This window comes from Gouania willdenowi, chromosome 17 (genome assembly GCF_900634775.1).
Source record: "Gouania willdenowi chromosome 17, fGouWil2.1, whole genome shotgun sequence".
NCBI classification, from domain to species: Eukaryota; Metazoa; Chordata; class Actinopteri; order Blenniiformes; family Gobiesocidae; genus Gouania; species Gouania willdenowi.
In genome coordinates, this window is record NC_041060.1 from 4,556,935 (window position 1) to 4,581,066 (window position 24,132).

Genomic DNA, 24,132 nt, shown 5'->3' on the forward strand with positions numbered 1-24,132 from the left:
CTTTTGTTGTTTTGTCTTATGAGTCTTTTTGTATATACTTTTTGTTTTTTTGTGTTTTTTTTTTTTTGTTATTTTGCATATCTTTGTTTTATTGTGTGTTTTTAGTGATTTCTGTTGTCCTTTTGTTTGTTTTTGCAGTCATTTTGTGTGTTTTTAGTTGTATATTTTTTATTATTTTGCATATTTTTGTTGTGTTGTGTTTTTAAAGTCACTTTTGTTTATTTTTTCCAAGTCATTTTGTGTGTTTTGAGTCATATTTTGTTATTTTGCATGTTTCTGTGTGTTTTTACGGGTCATTTTTGTTGTCCTTTTATGTGTTTACTTTTGAGTGGAGGCCAGTCGCTCATAACCCATAATTATCCTACTAATTTATATTTGTAGAAATGAAGTGTGTGTGTGTGTGTATTTCGTTTAAAAATAATAATAAAATAAAAAAGCAAGACTTTAGTTCTAAAATAAAATATTTATTACTCTTTAAACCTGAAAGTACAGATGATGATTGAACACAGAATCAGATGAGAGCATTTAAGGCACAAAAAGAGCTCCTGGGATATAAAATATTAAAATGAACAAACTAAGGCTACATTGATTTATAACAGAAGAGAGATCATTAACAGACGTTTCATCTCATTAGCTTTTGACAAACCTGTAAATCAATGTGTTTAACACACAAAACAACACATAAAATACACTGATTATTGATCGTGGCTAATATTAGACACATGGAAGAGAGAGAACACGAGTCTGTACAGTTTGGTTCATTCAGTCTTTGACAAAGAAAGACCTTTAAGTCACACTAAGTGTTGAGCAGCAGCTGTGGATTAGAACACATTTAGTCCAGATGTGCACTTTTATCACAGGGGGCGGGGCCACGACACTGATTTTTTTTTTCTGATCTGAGAGTCACATGGTCAACATTCATGTCAGCATTTAGACTAATGACCAATCAGAGCATTAACACAGGAAACTACAAAGAGTTACTGTGTGTTTTTTCATTTGTTCTGTGTTTATTTTTGGAGTCATTTTATGTGTTTCTGGAGTTATTTTGTGTGTTTTTGGAGTCATTTTTTGTGCACTTTTGTTGTCATTTTGTGTATATTACTGTCATTTTGTGTGTTTCTGGAGGTATTTTTCTGAACTGTTGTCACTTTGTGTGTTTTTGTTGTTCTTTGTTCAATATTTGGAGTCATTTAATGTGTTTTTGGAATCATTTTATGTATTTATGTTGCCTTTTTTTAATTTTTGGAGTCTGTGTTTTTGGAGTTATTTTATGTATTTTTGTTGTATATATTTGTTAATTTAGATTTATATGTTGTTTTTTAGACATTTTTTTGTGTGTTTTTCTTGTAATTTTATGTTTTGCTGGAGTCATTTTGTGTACTTTTGTTGTACTTTTGTGCGTTTCTGGAGTGATTTTGTGTGTTTTTGTTGTCAATTTGTTGTTACGTATTATTTTGTTGTTTCATTGTTATCTTTTTGTGGTTCTGTTGGATAGTTTTGTGTATTGTTATAATTTTGTATGTTCTTTTGGTAGTCGTTTACTGATTAATTTTGCGTATTTTTCTTATGTCTTTGTGTATTTCTGGAGTCCTTTTGTGTGTATTTGTTGTCCTTGTTGTATATTTTCTGTCTTTTTGTGTATTTGCTTTGGGAACTACACAAAATGAAACCACTGGCCTTCTGTGTCCGACGTTTTGCGTCCGTACTAGTCGTTAAGGTAAAAGTCCCACTCTACCTCGGGCTCGTCGTCCATGCGGAGGACGAGGTAGGAAACGAGCTGGAACAGGTTCTGCCACAGGCCCAGGAACAGGTAGAGGTAGAAGTCGCTGACGTCCTTTTGGCAGTGTATTCCTGAGTAGTTGATGTCACACACACATTCAAACGCGTTGATGTAGTTCACACAGAAGCCTCCGTGCATACAGGGGTCCGACGCACACTCATCCACGTCTTTCTCACACCTGGAACACAAGAAAGAGATAAAAACACGTCCATCCTATGAACCGCTACACGGGTCAGAGAGCAGAAAATATCACATTACACACAGACTCACAATCACACACAGACTCACATATGTGGCATAAGTGACAGATATCAGTTCCTGCAGGAGCTTTACTTCAAAAACCCTTGGTTTAGTGACCAGTTTTTGTGGGATTTAGATACATTTTGTGGCTTTTTTTGTGGAAAAAAAGTGCAGGAATTTCAAAAGATTTTGAGTTTTATGTGTTTGGAGTAATTTTTGAGTGTGTTTTATGTCGTTTTATGTTTATTTCTGTCTTTTTGTGTGGTTTTAGAGTTGTTTTTCTCTATTGTTGTCCTTTTGTGTATTTTTGGAGTCATTATATGTGTTTTTGAAGTTAATTTGTGTATATTTGTTGTATATACTGTATTTGTTATTTTGTGTATTTGCTATTTATATACTTTTTTCTAATTGTGTGTGTTTTTGGAGTTTTTCCTATGTTGTCCTTTTTTGCAAGTCTGTTGTCTTTTTGTGGAATTTTGGGGCCATTTTATGTTTTTTTTTTTTTAGTTATTTTGTGTATCTGTGTTGTATATATTTGTTTTTAGTGTATATCTGTATATTTTTTCTTGGTTTTTCTTGTCATTTTATGTCTAGTTTTAAAAAATTTGTTCAATCCAAAAAAATTACTTTAATCAAATAACTCCATTCAATTTAAAAATGACATTTGAATACTTCTTGAAAAAGTTTTTTAATTGATTAATAAAGACACAAATCTATAATATATTATATTATTATATATTTACCTGAGGTCCTCTTTAATGTTCATTTAATTAGTATTTTTCTTACTGGTGTTCACACTGGTTATTATTATTAGATGAGATTATTAGATTTGTGTATTTGTTATTCAATCAAAAAAACATTTTCAAACCAATAAATAAACTTTACTTCAATCAAATCAATTAAAACATTTTCAATCCCCAAAAAATTTACAATAATCACTTCAATTAAATAAATAAATAAATAAATACCTTAAATGTTCATTTATTTTTACACCGTGGTTATTTCTTTTTTACGACTGCTGCTATTATTGTTTTTATTTCCTCTGTTGTGATTATTATCATCTACTATTTTCCTTTTTCAAGCTCTTTTCCCTAGTATTTGAAATATCATTGATATCCCAAACATTACTAATATTATAAAAAACGCTACGTAGTTCCGACCATTGTCCGGTGAATCCAGGCAAACAGTCGCAGCTTTCTGCGTTGGAGCAGTTTCCTCCGTTGAAGCAGCTGTAGTTCCATCTGGTTCCGACACAGTGGGTTTGAGGAAGCTGAGGGAAGCTGAGCAGGAAGTGAAATTACATGAATCATGCCATCATTCAGTCATTCATTCATTCACCGTGCGTCACTTTGGAAACGTGTTTGTTTGGACTCACGGACGCGTCTCGATGTACCAGGGGATCTCTGGGATGTTCTCACTGTAAGAGTTAAAGAAAAAGATGTTGGTTGGAGCGTGGATGGCATCACTCACTCACTTCCTGGTGGACTTCCTGTTGGACTTCTATGGCGTCATGTTAGTTTCAAAAAGCCACACGCGTGAAAACCACAAACCACTGCATAAAACCTGTAGTTATAGCGAGCGGGCACATGCTCAGGGGTGTCAAACTCATTTTAGTTCAGGGGCCAAATACGGACCAGTTCCATCACAAGTGGGCCACAGATTTTAGGCGGGAAAACTGACAGTAACATAAATGTCCTTTGATTGATTGATTTTTTTTTTTTTTTTTTACAAATTTGTATTTAATTTGGGAAGATTTTGTGGAATAATTTGACAAAAATGGCTTGATGTTGGAAGAATGGAGAGTTTTTCAACAACAATTTACAACTGAATTCATGTATTCTGTCATTTTCTCCTGCGAGCCAAATCGGATGCTCTGAAGGGCCGGATTTGGCCCCCGTGCCTTGAGTTTGACATGTCATAGAGTTGCTAACTACGGGTTTTATGTGCGCGGTTGTTGTTTTCACACGTGTGGCTTTTGGAAACTAATGTGATGCCATAGACTTCCTGTTGTACTTCCTGTTAGACTCACTGGCAGCGGGGGCCCGTCCTGTTATGTGGACAGAGGCAGGCTTAGCTGTGGCGGCCCCGTAGACACGTGGCCCCGTGGCTGCACTCGTTGTTCTCGCACGCGTTCACTTCGGCCTCGCACCGCTCGCCGCCGTAGCCCGGCTCGCACACACACTGGAAGCCCGCGTGCGTGTTGTTACTGATGCACATTCCGTAGACACAGGGGCTAGGCGTGCACGGGTCGGCAGGGTGGGCGCACAGCGGGCCCGCCCACTCTGGGGGACACGTACACTGATGAAGGTCGAACAGGTCGTCACACGCCCCCTGGTGGAGGCACGGGTTGGGCTCACACACGCTGGAGCCCCAGCAGCCGCGCCGAGGCCCTGACCCCACCCCCGGGTGTCCAGTCAGAGAGAAGAGCTCCTCCTGGGGGCGTGGCAGCTTGAACTCTGTGTCCAGGTGGAAAGGGAGGAGAAGACCTCCCACCTCCACTGGACCCAGACATCCTGAGAAGTTAGCGAAGTCATCCAGGCCCCGCCCACCCAGGAAGACGTCGGCTCCTTCCTGGAGGAAGTTTAGACTTCCTGTAGCTGCGTCGGACATATTTATCTCCTCTGTGTCTCCGTTCACGTCCATGATCCACCTGGAGTTTGGAGCGTGCTCCTCCTCCAGGCGGAGCCTCACGCTGTTCCACAGGCCGTCGCTGAGCAAGGCCTGGCTTTGAACCTTCACCTCAGACGATTTGTCCTGGAGCTCCAGGAGCAGCCGTGAGCTGTGGAGGGAGACGGTGAGGGAGGAAGTGTTTGTGTGCGCATGCAACAGCGTGGCATCAGGCCGCCTCGTACGGAAGCTGAGGAAGATGCTCGACAGGCTGCGGTTGATCCTTCTGTTGCTACGGTAACGCAGCACGCTGCTTTCAAGAGCAAACGTCACGTTGGACAAACCTGTGAGAAAGATTAACAAAGAAAAAGGACATGAAATTACATTTAATTACAACTACAGTTAAAGAGGAAATGCAAACTCAGCACAGAGGAAAAGAGTTTGAGCAGAATGAACAGGTTGTTCATAATATTACAAGTTTATTTCTTATAATATTAGAACTTTAATCTTCTAATTTTACAATTTTATCCTCAAATTGTTACAACTTTATTTTTTGTAATGTTACAAGTCTATTTCTCATATTAGAACTTCATTCTTGTAATGTTACGACTTCATTTTTGTAATATTACCACTTTAGTTTTGTAATATTCCACCTTTCTTTGCAGTAGCACATTACAAATTACTTCATTTTGTAATATTACAACTTTATTCTTGTAATATTACAACTTTATCCTCAAATTATACACAACTTTATTTTTGTAGTATTACAAGTTCAATTCTTATAACATTTGAATTTTGTCTCTAATTTCACACCTTTATTCTCAATATTACAACTTCATTTTTAAAGTTTATTCGTGTAGTGTTAAGACTTGATACTCGAATTACTGTGACTTGATTCTCATAATATTACAACTTTATTCTTGTAATTTTACGACTTTAGTCTATGAAGTGTGAAAACATCCTGAATGTGGCCCTAAAACTGTGGTTTGATGGTAACTGAGTCTAAATGTGAGGCAGTGACGTGATCGTGTTAAAGCTGACTTTGTCACCTTTGTGTGTCCTTTGAGCACAAACCCTGAACCCTTTCTCTTTCTGAACACACACACACACACACACACCATGAGCATGTGGCCGTAGACCTAATCTGACACAGGATTAGCACGTCTTAAAGGAACCTCGTGTTGAAAATCCCAATCAGGAGGGATTTACTAAAAGTGAGTGATTGATGGTCAGAGACTCACACTGGAATCCCTGAGGCTGAGGCTGACACTGGGCATCGTGGGGACAGGGGCCCAGGTTACACCACTGAACCTCCTCACAGCGCCGCCCTGCTGTGCTGGAGGGACACGCACACAGGAAGTCCTCCCACATGGAGTAGCACACGCCCCCATTTACACACGGGTCGCCCTGAGGGAGACACAGGGGTGGTTAAAGCAGGGGTTCTCAACCTTGGGGTCGCCAGATGCCTTCCCAAAACTAAGATTATGTTTTTAACAATTTGAGCCAATTTTTGCTTCTTTTATCCTTTTTATCCCATTTCTGCCACTTCTCCATCAAATTTAAATGTTTTTTCTACACATTGTTCCACCTTCCAGACATCTTCAGCACTTGTAAACTCTTTTCCACCTAATGTTGCATATGTTGACCCATTATTGTCACTTTGGTAACACTTTACTTCAAGTATTATACATTCGGCTGACATTACGCTGTCATTATTCTGACATGTCATTAGCATGAATAAGGTGTCGTTTGTTACCCTAACCCTGTGTCAGATAATTAACTGATCATTCCAATCAGGCACCGTACAAAAATCCCTGAAAGTAGCTGCTGTGAAACCGCTGTTAAAAAAGAGAACACTGGATGCCTCTATACTGGCTAACTATAGACCAATCAGAACCTTCCATTCATGGCCAAGATCATTGAGAAGGTGGTCTTCAACCAACTGAGTCAATTCTTAACATTCAACAAAATATTTGATACATTTCAGTCAGGTTTTGGTTCTCATCACAGCACTGAAACTGATCTGATCAAAGTGATCAATGACATAAGGTTGAACACTGATTCAGGAAAAGTATCTGTTCTCATTCTATTGGATCTAAGTGCTGCATTTGACACTGTAGATCATACAATTTTGTTGCACAGATTTTAAACATGGGTTGGACTAACCCATGTTAGTCCAATGCAATGGTTTAAGTTCTACTTGAAGGAGCGAAGTTATTTTGTAAGCATTGGAAACTTTGAATCTGACAGATTACCAATGTCCTGTGGGGTTCCTCAGGGATCTGTTCTTGGACCTTTTCTGTTTAGCCTTCATATGCTTCCTTTAGGACAATTTTTTCACAACTGTAAGGTTGATTATCAGAGCTACGCAGATGACACACAACTATATCTATCACTGAACCCAGATGACTATGGTCCTTTAGAGGCGTTGTGTGACTGTTTAGAAAAAGTAAACTGCTGGATGAGTGAAAACTTCCTTCAACTTAACAATGACAAGATGGAGGTGATTGTCTTTGGTATCAAGGAAAAGAGGACTGATATCAGCAAGTGTCTGAGTCTCAATCTTTAAAAGCTAAAGACCAAGTCAAAAACCTTGGTGTTCTGATTGACTCAGATCTTACATTCAGCATCAGATCAAATCTATCACAAAAACAGCTTCTACCACCTAAAGAACATCTCCAGAGTGAAAGGTTTAATGACTCAGAAAGATCAGGAGAAACTGGTCCATGCTTTTATCTCCAGCAGACTGGACTATTGATGATTTTAAATGTTTTTTGCTACCGATTTTAATGTTTTTATTGATTTTAAGCTGTTTAATGTTTTCTGTTGCACAATTTAGCGAACAACACTTAATCACAGCCTTCATGACACCGTATTCATGCTAATGACAGATAATGACAGCGTATTGTCAGCCTTATGTATAAAACTTCAAATAAAGTGTGACCGTGACTTTTAACCTGTTTTTACTATATTTCATGCTTATTTTTGCCAGTTTAACCACATTCACAATTTGTCATGCCCATTATTTGCCAGTTTAAACTAATTGTTCCTACTTTTTAAATTAAATCACCCCATTGCCATATTTTTGCTTCTTTTAATGCATTTTTGCTACATTACTCCCATTTCTACCACTTCTCCATCAAATTTCAATGCCTTTTCTGCACATTTTTTCCACTTTCAAGACCTTTCCACCACTTTTCCGCCTAATGTCGCATATGTTGACCTATTATTGTCACTTTTAACCTCTTTTCACCGTATTTCATGCTTATTTTTGCCAGTTTAACAACATTCACAATTTGTCATGGCCATTAATTGCATGTTTAAACTAAGTGTTCCAATATTGACACTTGTAATTCTTTTTACAAAGGGTTTTGATCACTCTAATGTGCAACTTTTAACCAATTTCTGTAGTTTTGCTAAATCTCATTTCACCACCACAATATTTTTTTGACCAATTTGAGCCAACTACACCATGTCTTAACCTATTTTCATCACTTTTTCTCGCCATATTTTTGCTCCTCTTAATGCATTTTTGTTACATTACTCCCATTTCTGGCCATTTAAACCACGTCCACCACTTTTCTCACTTAATGTCGCATATGTTGAACCATTATTGTCACTTTTAACCTCTTCACCATAATTTGTGCTTATTTTTGCCAATTTAACCACATTGACGATTTGATTTGCCCAGTATTTGCCAGTTTAAACTAATTGTTCCTACTTTTTAAATTTCATTACCCCATTTCTGCCACGTTTAATTCAATATTGACAACCTTTTTTTTTTTTTTTTTTTTTTAAAACATTTTTTCCACCATTTTTGGACACTTTTAACACATTTTATTCATGATTTAAACAAGGATCTACATCTTTAAGATGACTACCAAGTAATAGTAAACTTCCTGTATAATAGTGAATATTATTCAGATAAATAAATAAATGTGGTTATCACAGCTATCACAGGACCATCATTTTGCTGACTTTATGGATGGAGCCCAAAAATCTCTCCCCTTTATTCCCCCTTATAGATGGTCCTGTCTCCACATGACTGTTCTTCAATGTTTATGGAACATGAACCTTTATTTTGGAGGCTGAATTGGTTGAGAACCACTAGATTACAGTGATGCTTACAGCACAGGCGTCCTCGCTGCTACATCCCTCCGACACGTTGACCATCCTCTCCAACCTGTATGAATCCACCTCAGTAGAAATAGGGAAGAACTGCAGCCTCCTGCTGTTAATCCTCAGATCCTGGATGCACCCCCTGAAGTACCCTCCTAATGACCCCGTTGCCTCGGGGTCCTCCAGACCTCCAACTGAGACCAGGTCCCCAGGATGAGTCCTAACGGGTCTGATGGGAACCACAGCCTGAGTCTGGGCCGACTGGAGTAGAGCGGCCACTCCTCCCTCCAGCTTCAACGTCACCAGGTGGAAACCACCGTCGTCCACAGAGGCTCCGCCCACCAGGGTCTCAAAGTGGTTGATCTGAACTTTGACCCTGCCCTGATCCAGCCACACACGCAGGTAGTGACTGGTGCTGTTGGCCATGATGAGAAGGAGACCACTGGGATGTTTACTACGTATAAACATGGAGATGATCACATGATCTGTGACATCATCTTCATCAGGAGACAAAAACACTGCATAACTACCCACGCCTCTGCTACCAAAACGCCCAGTGATGTACTCTGGAAAATACACACACAGATAACACACACATTTAGCACTTCCTGTTGTATTTGGTGGTTTATAAATAAAGCTGAATTCAATTAAATTACACACTAGTGTCTTTCTTTAGTTATTTTGCATAGTTTTGTGTGTTTTTGTTCTCGTTTTCTTTTTTTAGACACATTGTGTTTTTGACATTTCATATATTTTTCTGTCATTTCATTTATTTGCTGTCATTCTGTGCATTTTTGTTGTGGATTTGTTTTCACTTCTTTGATTTTGTGTACTTATGTTGTCCTTTTGTGTATTTTTATTGTTATTTTGTGTGTTCTTGTTAGCGTCTTGTAAGTTTCTGTAGTCTTTTTGTGTATTTTTGTTGTTGTTGTGTCTTTTTTCGAGTCCTTTCGTGTATTTTTGTATGTTTTTTGACTAACTTTGGACAATTTTTGGCTAATTTTTAATATTTTTGTACTATTTTTTGAGTCTTTTTGACTCGTTTTGTGTTTTTTTTTTTTAAATGTTTTTGAGACATTTCTTGTGTTTTTGTTGTATTTTTGAATGCTTGACTCTTTTTGTGTATTTCTGAATGTTATTTTTTTTTACTTGTGTGTTTTTTGTACTACTGTTGAATCTTTTTGACTAATTTAATCTGTTTGAATTTTTTTTGACCAATTTTTAAAAATTTTTAATAATTTGTGTTTTCGTAGTATTTTTGAATGTTTTTGACTCATTTGGTGTATTTTTGACTGTAGTGTATTTTGTTGTCCTTTGGTTTATTTGCATTGTCATTTTTTTGTGTTTTTTGGAGTCTTTTTGTGTTTACTTTGGGGGTTGCTCAAAATAATTCAATATGATAATATATATATATATATGTCTGTATAATAACATTACTGTACTGCTTACTGCCCCCTACTGACGTGGAGTATTTAAATTACTTCTTTAAACCTTAAAAACATTAATATTAAAATGAATTGATCTATTAAAGCAATATCTGATACTTTGATGATTTGAAAGATGATCAGTGAAGTGTAAAATTCACAGTATGTGGATCTTAAATGTAAATGTGAACAAATGTTTTCAGTTAGTTTCTCAGCAGATGAACCATTTCTGAGCCGTACCGACTCTCGTTAGTGTGTGATGGATTAATTAATGCTGCAGGTGGGAATCATGTAAGATCACGTGTAGGTCACGTGACATGTGCTGCTCAAAGCCACGTTTGATTAATCCTTTCATGGCTCGACTCCATTGTTGCTGTCTGAGCTATTTCTACAGCGTCGCTAAGCTAAGCTCCTTTAACGTCCTCAGGCTAACGTTAGCACGACTCTGCAAATAAACTTGAATCAAGCTCAACGAAAGATTAAGGAACACAAAGTCATGTAGAACAGAGACTTTTATCACAGCTGGGCCACAAATGTGATATTATCTGATCTGGGGGTCACATGATCAACATTAATGTCAGCATTAAAATAGTGACCAATCAGAGCATTAGCACAGGAAACAACAAAGAGTTTTGTATGTTTTCCTGCCATCTTTGTACATTTGTTTAGGTTGTGTTGTGTACTGTACTTATGCTGTCATTCAGGCCCCATGCTACAAATCTAGATCATTATATCCTGGATTAATCTCTGTTAGCGGGATTCAACTAACCAAACATTCCCTGTTAGAGAGAAGCTGTCCTACGACGGTCCATCACAACACGCTGATTTAAGCCGTGTTTTCAGCCTTGGTACGTGTGCGTTCACATAAAAGGGGCGGAGATTGCAGCGTCTGACCAATCACTACGATGGAGAAACCTAGCAGAGCGAGCGTCTTTACAAACAGTTTATGATCTGAAACAAATATAATGAATTTAAATCCATGATGACAGCGAAGAGCAACAGTAGTGCTGCGCACCAGGAGGCGGAGCTTTTCTACTCGCTCAGATCTGATCCACTTCATAACTTGGTCCCGACCAGGATGAATAATTAAAATCCATAATTCAAACCAAAAACAACAGTGTTGTTACAGAAAAGGCAGGAATGAAAGAACACAGACAGGAAGCTGCTGACACTGTTAATGTGTAAAAGCGTGAGATTAAGATAAGATAACATAAAATTATCCTTTATTCATCTTGCAATGGAGAAATTTACAGTTTTTATGATATTAATCCATTGGATTATGGAATAACCCATTCACTGGATTAATATCATAAATAATGTGACGTTTTTACGCAGTAACAGAGTCAGCTGATGAAGCCTGTGTCTCGATCTGTATGCGTGGACGAGTGAAGTCATATATTAATTCAACCGTCTGTGCATACGATCGAGACACAGGATTCATCAGCTGACTGTAGATCAGTCCATCAGATATAAATCTATATGTTTCCTAAAGGATGTCGTCAATAAATGAAAGGATTGATTCTAAATATTTTCTCTCTTGACAGCATCAGATCAGATCCACACAGTGACGTGTTCACACATCACCTTTAATTGGACAGCTCGCTTTCTAAAAGCACTGATTGGTCAGGAGGCGGGACTTTATCACTCGCTAAGATCCTAGCCAGAGCAAAACCTGCTCCCGAGCAGGCTAGTCGTTCAGCATAAGTTACCATGGTGATTTAGCTCTGTAACACGTTAGCGAGCTTCGTAGTTCAGAACACACTGATTAAATCCTGGAAGTTAACATGATAAGAGGTAATCTAGATTCATAACATACCCCCTTAGTGTGTTCTTGTTGTCATTTTTCTCACATTGTGTGTTTTTGTTGTTTTGTGTGTCAAGAGTCGTCATTTTGTGTATTTTTGTTATTTTGTATCTTTTTGTTCTTGTTTTCTATCTTTTCTTGTTATTTATATTCTGTGTGATTTTGGACTCTTTTTCTATGCTCACTTTGGGCGCCACACAAAAACTGTCCGAGGGCCGCCTGTGGCCCCCGGCTGCTGATTTCCTGTTTAAAGTAACGTGTGTGTGTGTGTGTGTGTGTGTGTGTGTCTCACCCTCTCCACAGTCGTGCCCCTCGTATGGTCTGTAGCACTCACACCTGTAGCTCCTCCAGTCCAGACTAATACAGGATCCTCTGGTCCTGCACGGGCTCTCCTTACAGGGGTCCTGATCCTGGTCCTGGTCCAGTTCCTGGTGCTGGTCCTGATCCAGGTCGCTGCAGCCCATGGTGACGTTTACAGAGTGAGGGTCTGAGGGTGGGGGGGGCAGCAGTAGGAGGGAGTTCACCATCATGTCTCTGAAGCAGCCCAGGAAAGCCTGGTCCTCTGCTCCTGGGGCTCCAAGGATCATAGTCTGGGGAGGAGAACCAGACCCAGATGTGGACCCTGACCCAGGACTCTGGAGGACCTCACTGGTGCTGCTGGTCTGTGTTCTGGTGCAGTTCCCCTGTGAGGAGCACAGGTCCAGGAGCCGGACCAGGCTGACCACCCCTCCCAGTGACACCTCCACTCTGTGCCAGCTGCTGTCAGACAAGAACTCTGGGAGCTCCTGAACTAGGGTGGTCCTGGATTCGGGGCCCCTGAGGCTGAGCAGACGCAGGTGTCCGTCCTTCAGCTGGACCGTGAGCAGCAGCTGGTCCACCTGGTGCTGGAGCAGGGTCCCTGAGGGCCTGGAGGTTCTAAAACTGAAGGAGATACTCAGAGGGACGTTTGGATCCTTGTTGTGGGTCTCTAGGGCCACGTGGCCCCTGGACCTGAAGGAGAAGATGGTGGAGGTGTGGCAGCGGGGGCCCGTGAAGCCCTGGGGACACAGGCAGGTGAAGGTGTGACGCTGGTCCTGGAACGATGGGGAGCAGGTCCCATGGTTCTCACACTGAGGTTGGGGACCATCACAGGCCGTAAGGGGGACGCTGCAGGTCTCCCCTCCGTACAGACGACCATCATCATCATCATCATCGCTGTGAGGGGAGCAGATGCATCGGAACCCCTCCCCCACACTCTCACACACCCCACCGTGTTGACATGGATGCTGCTCACACCCCCCCCCGACATCATCACACACACAACCTGTGAGTACACAACACACACACACACATACAACCTGTGTGAGTACACAACACACACACACATACAAAATGACAGATAAACACAAAATATCTGCAAAATTATACAAAAACTGCAAAAAAGCTGCCAAAATTCACAAAATGTCTCCAAAACCTTTAGAATTACACAGATAAACACACAAAAGGACAATAATAGCACACAAATAAAGAAAATGTCAAATACACAAAAACTAGCAAACGTGTAAAATGACTCAAAAACAAAAACTCACAAAATGACAAAAAGACATAAAATGACTCAAAAAACTAAATGATACCAAAGGACCACAGAAATACATGAAAGGACCAAAATTACACAAAATGACAACACAAGATGTCTACAAAACACAAAAATGACAGAAAATTATACAACTTGATGACAAAATACAGAAAATGACAGAAAAATATACAAAAAACAGCAAAAATATAAATAAATGTACGATATGATAACAAAAACACAAAACATAACTACAAAAACCCAATAAATGACAGAATAATATACAAAACAACAAAAATTTGGAAACAATGACTGATCACACATATAACGCCAATAAAAACCCACAAAATGCTTTAAAAAAAACCTCACAAAACAACAGAAAAATAAAGAAAATGTCTCAGAAAACCTTCAGAAAAACAACGAATGCTAAAAAAAAAAAGAAAAAACGAAAACAGACAAAATTACTCATAACACACAAAACAACAAAAATATGCAGAATGACATAAAAACATACAAAACTAAATCAAGAACACACAGTAACTCTTTGTTTCCTGTGTTAATGCTTAGATTGGTCATTATTCTAATGCTGACGTGAATGTTAATCATGTGACCCTCAGATCAGATACAATCACAAACTTTTTGCTCCTCACTGTGTTTCTGTTGCAGAAGGAATGTTACCTGATATTTTCAAAGCACTAGAGTTGGGCTGCTGATTTATTTTTTATTATATATAATAAACTGTATAAAATATGTAATTTAAAAAAAGCAGTATTACAGAAAGAACGGCTCTTTATAATGTAGTTTTAACTATAAGTCCTTTACAGCTGCTTTATCATTTAATAAATAAGAAGTATTAAAGTGTGATTACCTGCAGAAAGCATCCACAGCATCCAGAGCTGAATAATAAAGTTCATCATGGTCTTTGAGGTCAGTGAATAATGTATAGATTTAAGGTGATAAACAGGAGTTGAACCCACGTGTGTTCTGCTCCATCCTCACCTGCATGTGTTCAGTGACTGGCTCTGATCACTGCATGGCTGATAGGACGGATTAGACTAATGCACTTATACTGTCTTACTTTAAACATATGTTGGGAAGGGAGGGGCTGATTAAGGGGACTTCCTAAATAGGAGAAGAGACACAGAATGAGGATGAAAACACACAAAAGGACAACAAAAATACAGCAAAAAAAAAACAACCCAAAATGACTTCAAAAACACAACATATCCACAAATATGCTCCAAAACAACAAGAAACAGACATGAAACGAGATAAAATAATACAAAATGACTCAAAAGATGCACAAAAAGAGAAGAAAAATGCACAAAAAGTACAAAACAACAACAACAAAGGCAAGCTGAATGAGAGAAATATATTCAAAATAAATACACGCAAACCCTAGGACAACAAAATTAAACAAAATGTCTGCAAAAACACACAAAATGACTGAAAAATACACAAAATGACTTGGAAGAAACACACAAATGGACACAAAAGTACAGAGAATGAGTCTAAAAACACACAAATTGACAGAAAAATCACTCAAAAAACACAAAAAAATATTCCAAAAGGATATTGAATTAGAGAAAATTATACAAAATTACTCCATAAAAAAACACAAATGACTCCAAAAACAAATATATTGACAGAAAGAATAACACGTTTCCACAACAGAAGTAATAAGTGTGTGTTTTATGAGTTCAATTCCTGCATGTGAAATCATAGTCTACAATAGATATACATTATAATAGCTTTATTATGTGATGTGTTTGGTGTAAATGATCAATGACTGACATCTAGCGGCTACAGTGTGTTACTACATATTTATAACTGTCAATCTGTGGAAACAACTTGAACATTTAAAAAAAAAAAAAAACTTTAGGAAAAAGGTAAAAACGAGACGAAATAAAGAAATACCCAGACAAAAAAACAAGACAAAAGAATAAAGAGACTGAAAAAAAAAAAAATCGAAAACCTAAAAACCCAGAGAAAATAGAGAGAAAAAAAAAACAGAATGAAAACAAAATCCAGACAATATAAAAACCAGAGACAAAGAAAAAAATAAATGATTAAAAATTAAAGAGAAAAGACCCAAAAAAACCTAAATGAGACCCGAACTATAAAAAGACAAAAAAACTGAGATTAAAAATTAATTAAAAAAGAATAAAATAAAATGGGACAAAATAAACAAGTGTAAAAAATAAATACCCAGAAAATAAATCAAGACAATAAACCCCTGACAAAATACAGACAAGAACAAAACAAGAAGAAACAATTCAAGAAAAAGATAAAAAATACTCAAACAGACCCTAAAAAACCCAGAATAAATATAAATACTTTAAACTGAAAAAAGGGATAAAAACCTCATAATCAACCACAAGACCACAAAAAAATATATCTATATATATATATATGAAAAAGTCACTCTTTCACTGAAGCTGCTTCCCAGAATATTGATTTAGACACATTTACAGAAGGAGGCATTCAAAGACAATTGTCAATGTCAATTTGAATTAAGGAATATTCCAATTTCATCATCACAAAACATTATTAAAAGCTTCCTTAAGACTAGATTTTAAAGAACAAGCACTTCTAATGATTGGAGACAATTTAGTGCAAATGTTTTTATTTAAAAAGCTGATCATGGTCAGTACTACAGTTTAAATACATCTATGGTTTAAAAATACACTATACTACAATGGAACACTTGATTTACAAAATCAATGAGATAAATAAATTACTTATTAACATGCGTGTGGTGTAGATAATATAACAGCCACTGTTTTTACATTTAGGATAAAACTAAAGGTACAAATGTCAGTTTTAATGCTTCATGAATCTACTTTTTTCCTTTTGGCACTTAAAGTTCATACAGTAGTGGTAATAATCTGTTATTATGGATCCATTTGGGAGGAAAACGATCCAATAATCTGTCCTTCACCATCAGGGGGGCGGAGCCTGCTGGAGGTCAGATTGCATAAGAGAAAAGGACCGGAGATAGGTGTGATAGCTTAACGCTTCATCACCACCTGCTCGAAGACGCCAGCGGTGACCCTGAAACAAAACACCATGGGGGTCAACGTGTGTGTGTCCATAGGAACACATGCTGTAGGAATGTGGAGGAACGTTACGTAACAGATCCCACCTCGTGTGTTGACTTCCTAGAGCCGTGCTCCCACCGGGACCCACAAACAGACTGAGCCCCTCCTCTGTAACACACACACACATCAATGAAGCTATGATCAATCTCATATTTACACTGATGGAACGGTTTGTTGCATTGCATTGTGGGATGTGGAGTTCTGTAGACGGATGCATGGAAGTGTTTTTACTAAATTCTTTCAAGAAATCCCAGTAAAAATGAAGTAAAGACACTTCTAGTCATCCGTCTACATCCCACAATGCAATGCACCGAACTATTCAGAAAATGTCAATAAGATAGTTTACTGTGGAGATTAAAAAAAAACAACAACTTTAAAACACGTGTCAAACTCATGGGCCGGGGGCAAAATTTGGCCCTTTAGAGCATTCAATTCAGCTCGCAGGAGAAAGTGAAAATGAAAGAGAAAACATTGTGTAATCATTGTGCTCACAGTTTAACTGGTGCTCACAGGATTTCAGTCACTTTTATTGTTAAACAGCTGAAAAAAATCCTCCAATTTTCCTCAAATGATGACATAATATTTCCCTTAAATATAAATTGGTCACAAAAATCTAGGAAATGTATAGTGAAGATCCTGTTGGGACTGATATCTGTCACTTATTGCTTGGATGTGGTCAGTTTCTTACGTATTTAATATTTTATGTATACGTAGAAGTGTAAACTAGGGAACAATAATGTTGATATCACTCATTTTCCTGCACAAAATTTGTGGCCCACTTGAGATCCAACTGCTCCGTATTTGGCCCCTGAACTAAAATGAGTTTGACACCCCTGCCTTAGAATCGTTTTTTTCTTGCTTTACGAGGCCTACGCAGTGTTTTTATCTGATAAACAATGATAATCTCCAGTAACTTCAAAGGGATCCTCCACTGTTTTTACAAATTTGGCCTAAAATCTTTGAAATGTACTAATAAGAAGATCTATGACTAACAAAACACATATCATTATGCACTATATTTGTTTTATTGCCTTTTAAAAATGGGAGTACTTTATAGTTTTAGAGCCTGTGTTCCTCCATCTTGAAATCACGTGATTGATGATGTCACACGGCCCTACTGCCTGTAAACATCCCATTGTTTTCTAATGGAGTGAAGCATTCAGCCTGATTTTTAGATCATTTAACAGCTTTTTAGATCATTTGGAAGCAAAATTACAACTTGTGCTGCTTTTGGTTGCTCTAAAAAAACCAGGAAAAGTTAGAGATGTTGATGTAAACCTCTTTTGTTTACAGAAAGAGAATACAAAAAATCAGTGACCGCAGGGGGCGACAGTTTCAACTCTGCGGTTTGGAAGTAAACAAAGCAGAGAAGAAGAGCTCTCAAAAGGGATCTTTACACTCCCTTAAACAGTGCGCTGACGCGCTCTGGTGGCTGAAGTTAGCGAGTAAATCACGGGCTGTTGAAGAACTCCCACACAAAAGGATTTTTATCATCAAGGTTTGTGTGTCTTCAACTAAACAATACTGATATCCTGATACACACACACACATACACACACCCTCTGCACTGGAGTCCAAGACGCTATGTGTGAAATCCTGGCTCTGCAGGATTTTTTCGATGATGTCATCAGCATCGACTCTGGTGGCATCCACTCGTTTCAGCTGGTTCTCCACAGAGTTCTGCTTCACTGGTTGTCTGTGGGAGGAGGAGGAGCTTAAAATGTGAAAGAGAACACATGCAGAGCAACTGTGGGGGAAGGGGGCGGAGCCTACCTGGGGTTCTTGGTGGGGGTGGAGACTTTCTCAGGTGTGCTGGACGTGCTCTCCTTCTCTCCGACTGGATCACAGGGTTCCAGGATGCTGCCGATGCCCGTGGAGGCGGAGCCTCCTGAGCCACTCCTTTTGTGGCTCAGATCTGTTAAACTGGAGTGGTTGGAGCTGTAACCTACAGCACAGGAGGAGGAGGAGGAGGAGAATAAAACCCTTAACGTGACTCTTATTTACCTTTAAAAAGCATGAAAACCATGTGTTTGTACCTGAGATTCTAGAATGCTGACTAGCGTAGCTGGAACTTCTGGAGTGACCATAAACCACCAGCTCATCTGGGACCGACACGGACTTCACACAAGATTCTAAAAAACAGAAAAAGTCCCACATTGTTCAGCTTGTGTTTTTATAGTTTTTAACAGAAAGCAGCTGTGATTAATCACATGTTTGGTACCAGTAAACGATGTGTGAGCTTCTCCTCCTTTTCTGTCCTCCAGGAGACACTCAGCTTTAGACTGAGGGATTCCTAACGTCATCGCTGTGGACGGAGGACTAAACACACCACATGGAAACCAGTGGGAGCAGGTTATTTTACACAGTCACATTACATCATTCAAGATTTAAAAAATGAAACAAAAACCGACTTTTTACTATAGAATTTGGCTTTAAATGTTCTAGTTGGATTGGATAAGATTGACAGTGATTGGTCACTGCTTTGCTTTGATGTTGTAAGAACCAGGAAACGGTTTAAGGTACAGTGAGATTTTTGCTCTGTGAGTCAATCACTCAGCTAATAAAGTGCCTTTCTCTGTGCTTTGTGTTACAGTACAGACGTTGGTGTTACTCAAAGCTAGCTGTTAGCTAGTTGTTAGCATGCAGTTTGGATGTTACATCACAACAGCTCCACAAACTGCTCCCTTGTGTTCCCAGCAGCTGATGAATGTCAGGGCGAGGCTTCAGATTAGATGATAAATTCTCAGGCTTCAAACACTCCCTCCATGACAAGGAGGTGGTAGTAAAGCTCTTTTCATAGTGATAAAGCTGCTTTGATCTAATGTTTAACTTCAGAAATGAAAAGGATTTAAAACAAACAAAGCATGAGTGTCCCTTACGTTTTAAAACAGGGGTCTCCACACATTAGCTGTGTAGTGATGACAACCTGCAATAAACACAAAAACAACACAAGTCACAGGTTGTGAAACGTTGTTAGAGATGTTTCAATGTTTCTGAATCAACGTTTGTCAGAAATGTGAGAGAGAATTCCAGCTTTGTGCCCCAGGGAAACTTTGGATTTACGTAGTTTTTATGGAGTCACAGGCTCAGACAAGTGTGGGAATGAAACCAAACACTTAAGTGTTGAGTGACGTGTTTTAGAGCATTAGAGCAACATTCCCATGGATGAACCACATGTTTCCAAACCTTGAGGATTGAATTGTCCTGTCGTGTGTTCTTTGTGTCGTACCCCTCCAACAGGCAGCGTCGCACCGTACTGCGAGAACCGGCAAACTCCGACAGGTTCAAGTCCGCAAAGCCCAGCTGCAAAACATATTTACAACGTTAGAATTTTAATTATTTCACACCAATCAGCTGCTTTCATTCTTGCATAAGAAATCCTCGCTTAGCAACAAGGGACAAATTCCTGAATACAAAGTAACAGTAATCCCAGCGAGGCAACAAAGACGTGATTGTGTCTGATCTGAGGGTCACATGATCAACATTAGAATAAACAACACAGGAAACAACAAACTGTTGTTGTTTCCTGTGTTAATGCTCTGATTGGTCATTATTCTAGTGTGTTTTTAATGTGGTTTTAGAGTCATTTCATGTATTTTTGGTTTCCATTTTGTACATTTTTCTGTCATTCTGTATATTTTTGTTGTTTTATTTTAAGTTTCAGTTATTTATTTGTCATTGTGCGTTTTGGAGTAATTTTGTAAAATTTTTGTAGCCATTTTGTTTAAATATTTTTCTGCCATTCTGTGTGTGTATTCTGTGTTTTTTTTTTAAAGTAATTTTCCATGTATTTTTGTTGTCATTTTGTGTGTGATTTTGGAGCAAATTGTATTTTTGGTGAATCTATATTTTTTATGTTTTGTGTGTTAAAGTCAGTGTGTGTGTTTTTGTTGCATTTTTGTGTGTTTTTCAGTTATTAATTTGCAATCGTCTGTTTTTGGGGTAATTTTGTGTATTTTTGCAGTTTTTTTGGTATTTTTGATGTTTTTGAGGTAATTAAGAGTATTTTGCAGTTACTTGTTGGGGTTTTTTCCTGTTTTTTGTGCATTTATGCCATTTTTGGGGTTATTTGTGTATGGTGCTGTTTTTTGTGTGTGTATTTTTCTACTTTTTTGTGTATCTCTGCTGTTTTTGCGGTCATTTTGTGCATTTACTTTGGGGATCTCGGACATTCAATACTTGGGATGAAATTCTCAAACTCCTCATCCAGATAAAGCTTAACATAATACACGCTTAGATAAACTGATTAAAAAACCTGAAAATAAATAGAAATTAGTCATCAAAGATGGAAAAAAAGGGCGAGTTGACATGTTAAAAAAAACAAAAACTATTCCATACATCATAACAAGGGGATTATGGTGAGATTTATTACCTTTGCAAAGCTTTTCCCTCCTTTTAATTCCTACAAAGACAGAAAAAGGAAGTGTTTAATATTTCTACACAATTATAATGTAAAGATGATGTTGATGATGGGATAAAATTGTGACAAACCTTGCGCACAGACACACGACATACACAGGGGTCCAGCACACCCGTCCCTGCGTTGGCACTCATCTTACACAGGAAAGAAAAACGTTTCCTCCAGTGCACACAGTTGGCTTGAACAGACTCACTGTGAGAAAGAAAAGACATTTATTAGACAAACAAACTGAATGCTTACAACACACAGCAGATACAATAGTAATCTATGAAGTTACGGAACGTATGGATTTACTGTCAGACAGAAACAGGAAATCAACAGACGTCACTTGATTTCATGTCATTTTTCATTTACAAAGCAAATGAAACTCCAAACTCAACACCGGGTGGACCGGGGGTCACTTACAGCCCCCCAAAACCAACACAATAAATACATCCAAAACACAAAAAACTACAACAAAACTCCACAAAATGACAATAAAAGTAGACAAAACCACACAAGAAAAGAAAAATGCACTACACTAAATGGTCACAAAATGAGAGAAATATACAGAAAAGTCTATAAAGCACAAAAAACTAAAAAAATAAATACATAAAATTACTACAATACAAAAAGAATTCACAGAAATACACAAAACCACAACAAAAAACAAAATCTGAGCAAAAATAAAAATTACTGAGAAAAACAGAAATATAAGAATATACACAACACACTCAAAGTACACAAAATGAAAAAATAAATACACAAAACCACAACAAAAAACACAAACGATGACTTAAAAAACACAAAATCTGAGCAAAAATAAAAATTACTGAGAAAAACAGAAATACAAGAATGTACACAAAACACTCCAAAAGTACACAAAATGAAAAAAATAATAACACAAAGTGACTCCGAAAACATACAAAAATACGTTAAAACATACAAAACCACAGCAAAAATACATGACTACTAAAAAAAACACACAAAACAAAGAAAATGAAAGTAGTCAGGAAAGAATGAAAGAGAAAAGAGTGTCTAAGAAACAAATGGTAATAACCTAACCGGAAGTGGTTGAATACGGTGTTTCTATGACAAGGCTGTTACCATGGAAACGTAACGGGTGGAACGTGTTTTTTTTCCAGAGTGACTCATTTAAGTACAAAATGCCGGCAAGTAGTCATAATTTCATTTGGTCATGTTTTTTAACATTTACATTTGAATACAATGACTTTACGTCATACATAAATTCATTAGTTGCGTTAGTTGTTGAGAAAGAAGGGGTTTCCGGTAGAGAAGTGTCGTAAGTAAGCTAGCAGGAGCTAGTTAAACGTTAACTAAATGCAGAGGAATGTGTTTCCTCTTCAACAACAAGAACAGCCAACAAATGCTCAAACAGGTGTTTTCTCAGCACACCGAGGGGCCAAATGTTTATCCCCAGTTCAAGTTGAACAAGTGACAGCAGCTATAAATAGAAGAGAAAAGTGAAACTTAGTTGTTTTTTTTACCGAGACGATTCCTCAGCAAAGCCTCCGTCCACGAGCCTGACTTTACAAAATAAGACTCCGTTCACAAAGGGAACCGAGGAAAGCTCCTCCAAATCAAAGTCCACCATGAATTTAAATTTCTTTTTCTTCATCAGAATGAAAGACATGTTCTTTCTGCTGTCACGCGCTCACTGTGATGCACGCGATACTTTTCACTCACTTCACATCCAAAGTTCAAACCTCCTCAGCCCCGCCCACTGAGGGAGGTCAAGCTCTGATTGGACAAGAAAAAACACCAAACCATAACCATTTCATCAGAAAAAGTTTATCATTTTATAATAGTCATATTTTTATGAGAATAATGTCATAATTTTACAAGAAGAACGTCACAATTTCATATTAAAATGAGCTCATATTATAATAAGGAAATTGTAATTTATGAGAATAGTCATAATTTTTTTGAGAAAAAGGTTATATTTTTGTGAGAATAATGTCATAATATTACAAGAAGAAACTCAGTTTTATGGGACTAAGGTCAACATTTTCTGAGAATACTGTTATACTGTTATAATTTTATAAGAATAATGTTACAATAAGAAACTAACAATTTTATAAGAATAAAGTTATACAATAAGAAAATCACAATTTTATCAGAACTATGTCATAATGTTTATAATATTACAATGAGGAATGTAATTCCCTGAAAATAAACTCATTATTTTATGAGAATAAAGTCATAATATTAAAATAAGAAACCCACAATTTTATGTGAATAATGTCATAATGTTACAATGAGAAAATCATAATTTTACAAGAATAAAGTCACAATCTTTTATATAAAAAGTTTATAATATTACAATGAGGAATTTGTAATTTCATGAAAATAGTCATTTCATGAGCGTAAAGTCATAATATTACAAGAAAAAAACCAAATTTTTAGGAGAATAATGTCATAATGTTACAACGAGAACATCGCAATTTTACAAGAATAAAGTTATAATTTTATGAGAAAAAGATTAAAGTTTTATTAGAATAACGTCACAATATTACAAAAATATGGTCATAATATCACAATAAGGAAATGGTGATTTTATAAGAAACAAGTCTTTTATGAGGAACATTTTATCATTTTATGAGGAATTTGTTTTTATTTTATGAAAATAAAGTCATACTTTTTGAGAAAAATTTAATAATTCTACAAGAAGAAAGTCACAATTTTATTTTCAAAAAAGAAGGTAATAATACTATAAAAAGAAAATTATAATTTGGTGAAAATAAAATCATTATTTTATGAGAAAAATATTATAATTTTATCGGAATAATGTCATAACCTTGTGAGAATAAAGTCATAATTTCATGAGAAAAAGTTTATAATTTTATGAGAATAATGTAATAATATTACAATAAGAAATGACATTAATTTTGTGAGAATAAAATCATAATTTTGTGAGAATAAAATCATAATTTTATGATAATAGTCATAATATTACAATAAGAAAATCATATTTTACAAGAAAAAAGTCACAATTTTTATATAAAAAACCTAATAATATAAAAACCTAATTTTATGGGGAAAAGGGTTACAATAATAATAATAATAATTATTATTATTATTATTA

At 37.0% G+C, this 24,132-nt stretch overlaps 1 protein-coding gene and 1 pseudogene across 1 annotated transcript; both read right to left on the reverse strand.

Annotated features, from left to right (window-relative positions):
* Positions 1-1,705: 1,705 nt before the first annotated feature.
* LOC114479556 (protein crumbs homolog 1-like) lies at positions 1,706-14,443 on the reverse strand (annotated as a pseudogene).
* A 1,692-nt stretch (positions 14,444-16,135) lies between these two features.
* Positions 16,136-22,744, reverse strand: LOC114479067 (protein FAM102B-like). The gene is made up of 11 exons (XM_028472521.1): positions 22,535-22,744; positions 21,119-21,239; positions 21,000-21,029; positions 19,814-19,930; positions 19,507-19,553; positions 18,849-18,946; positions 18,664-18,759; positions 18,401-18,572; positions 18,187-18,323; positions 16,672-16,735; positions 16,136-16,580 (listed from the first exon to the last, which is right to left on the reverse strand). Exons 1-11 carry the CDS (start codon positions 22,678-22,680, stop codon positions 16,538-16,540), a joined length of 1,071 nt encoding a protein of 356 aa, XP_028328322.1. The 5' UTR covers positions 22,681-22,744; the 3' UTR covers positions 16,136-16,537.
* Between the last annotated feature and the right edge of the window lie 1,388 nt (positions 22,745-24,132).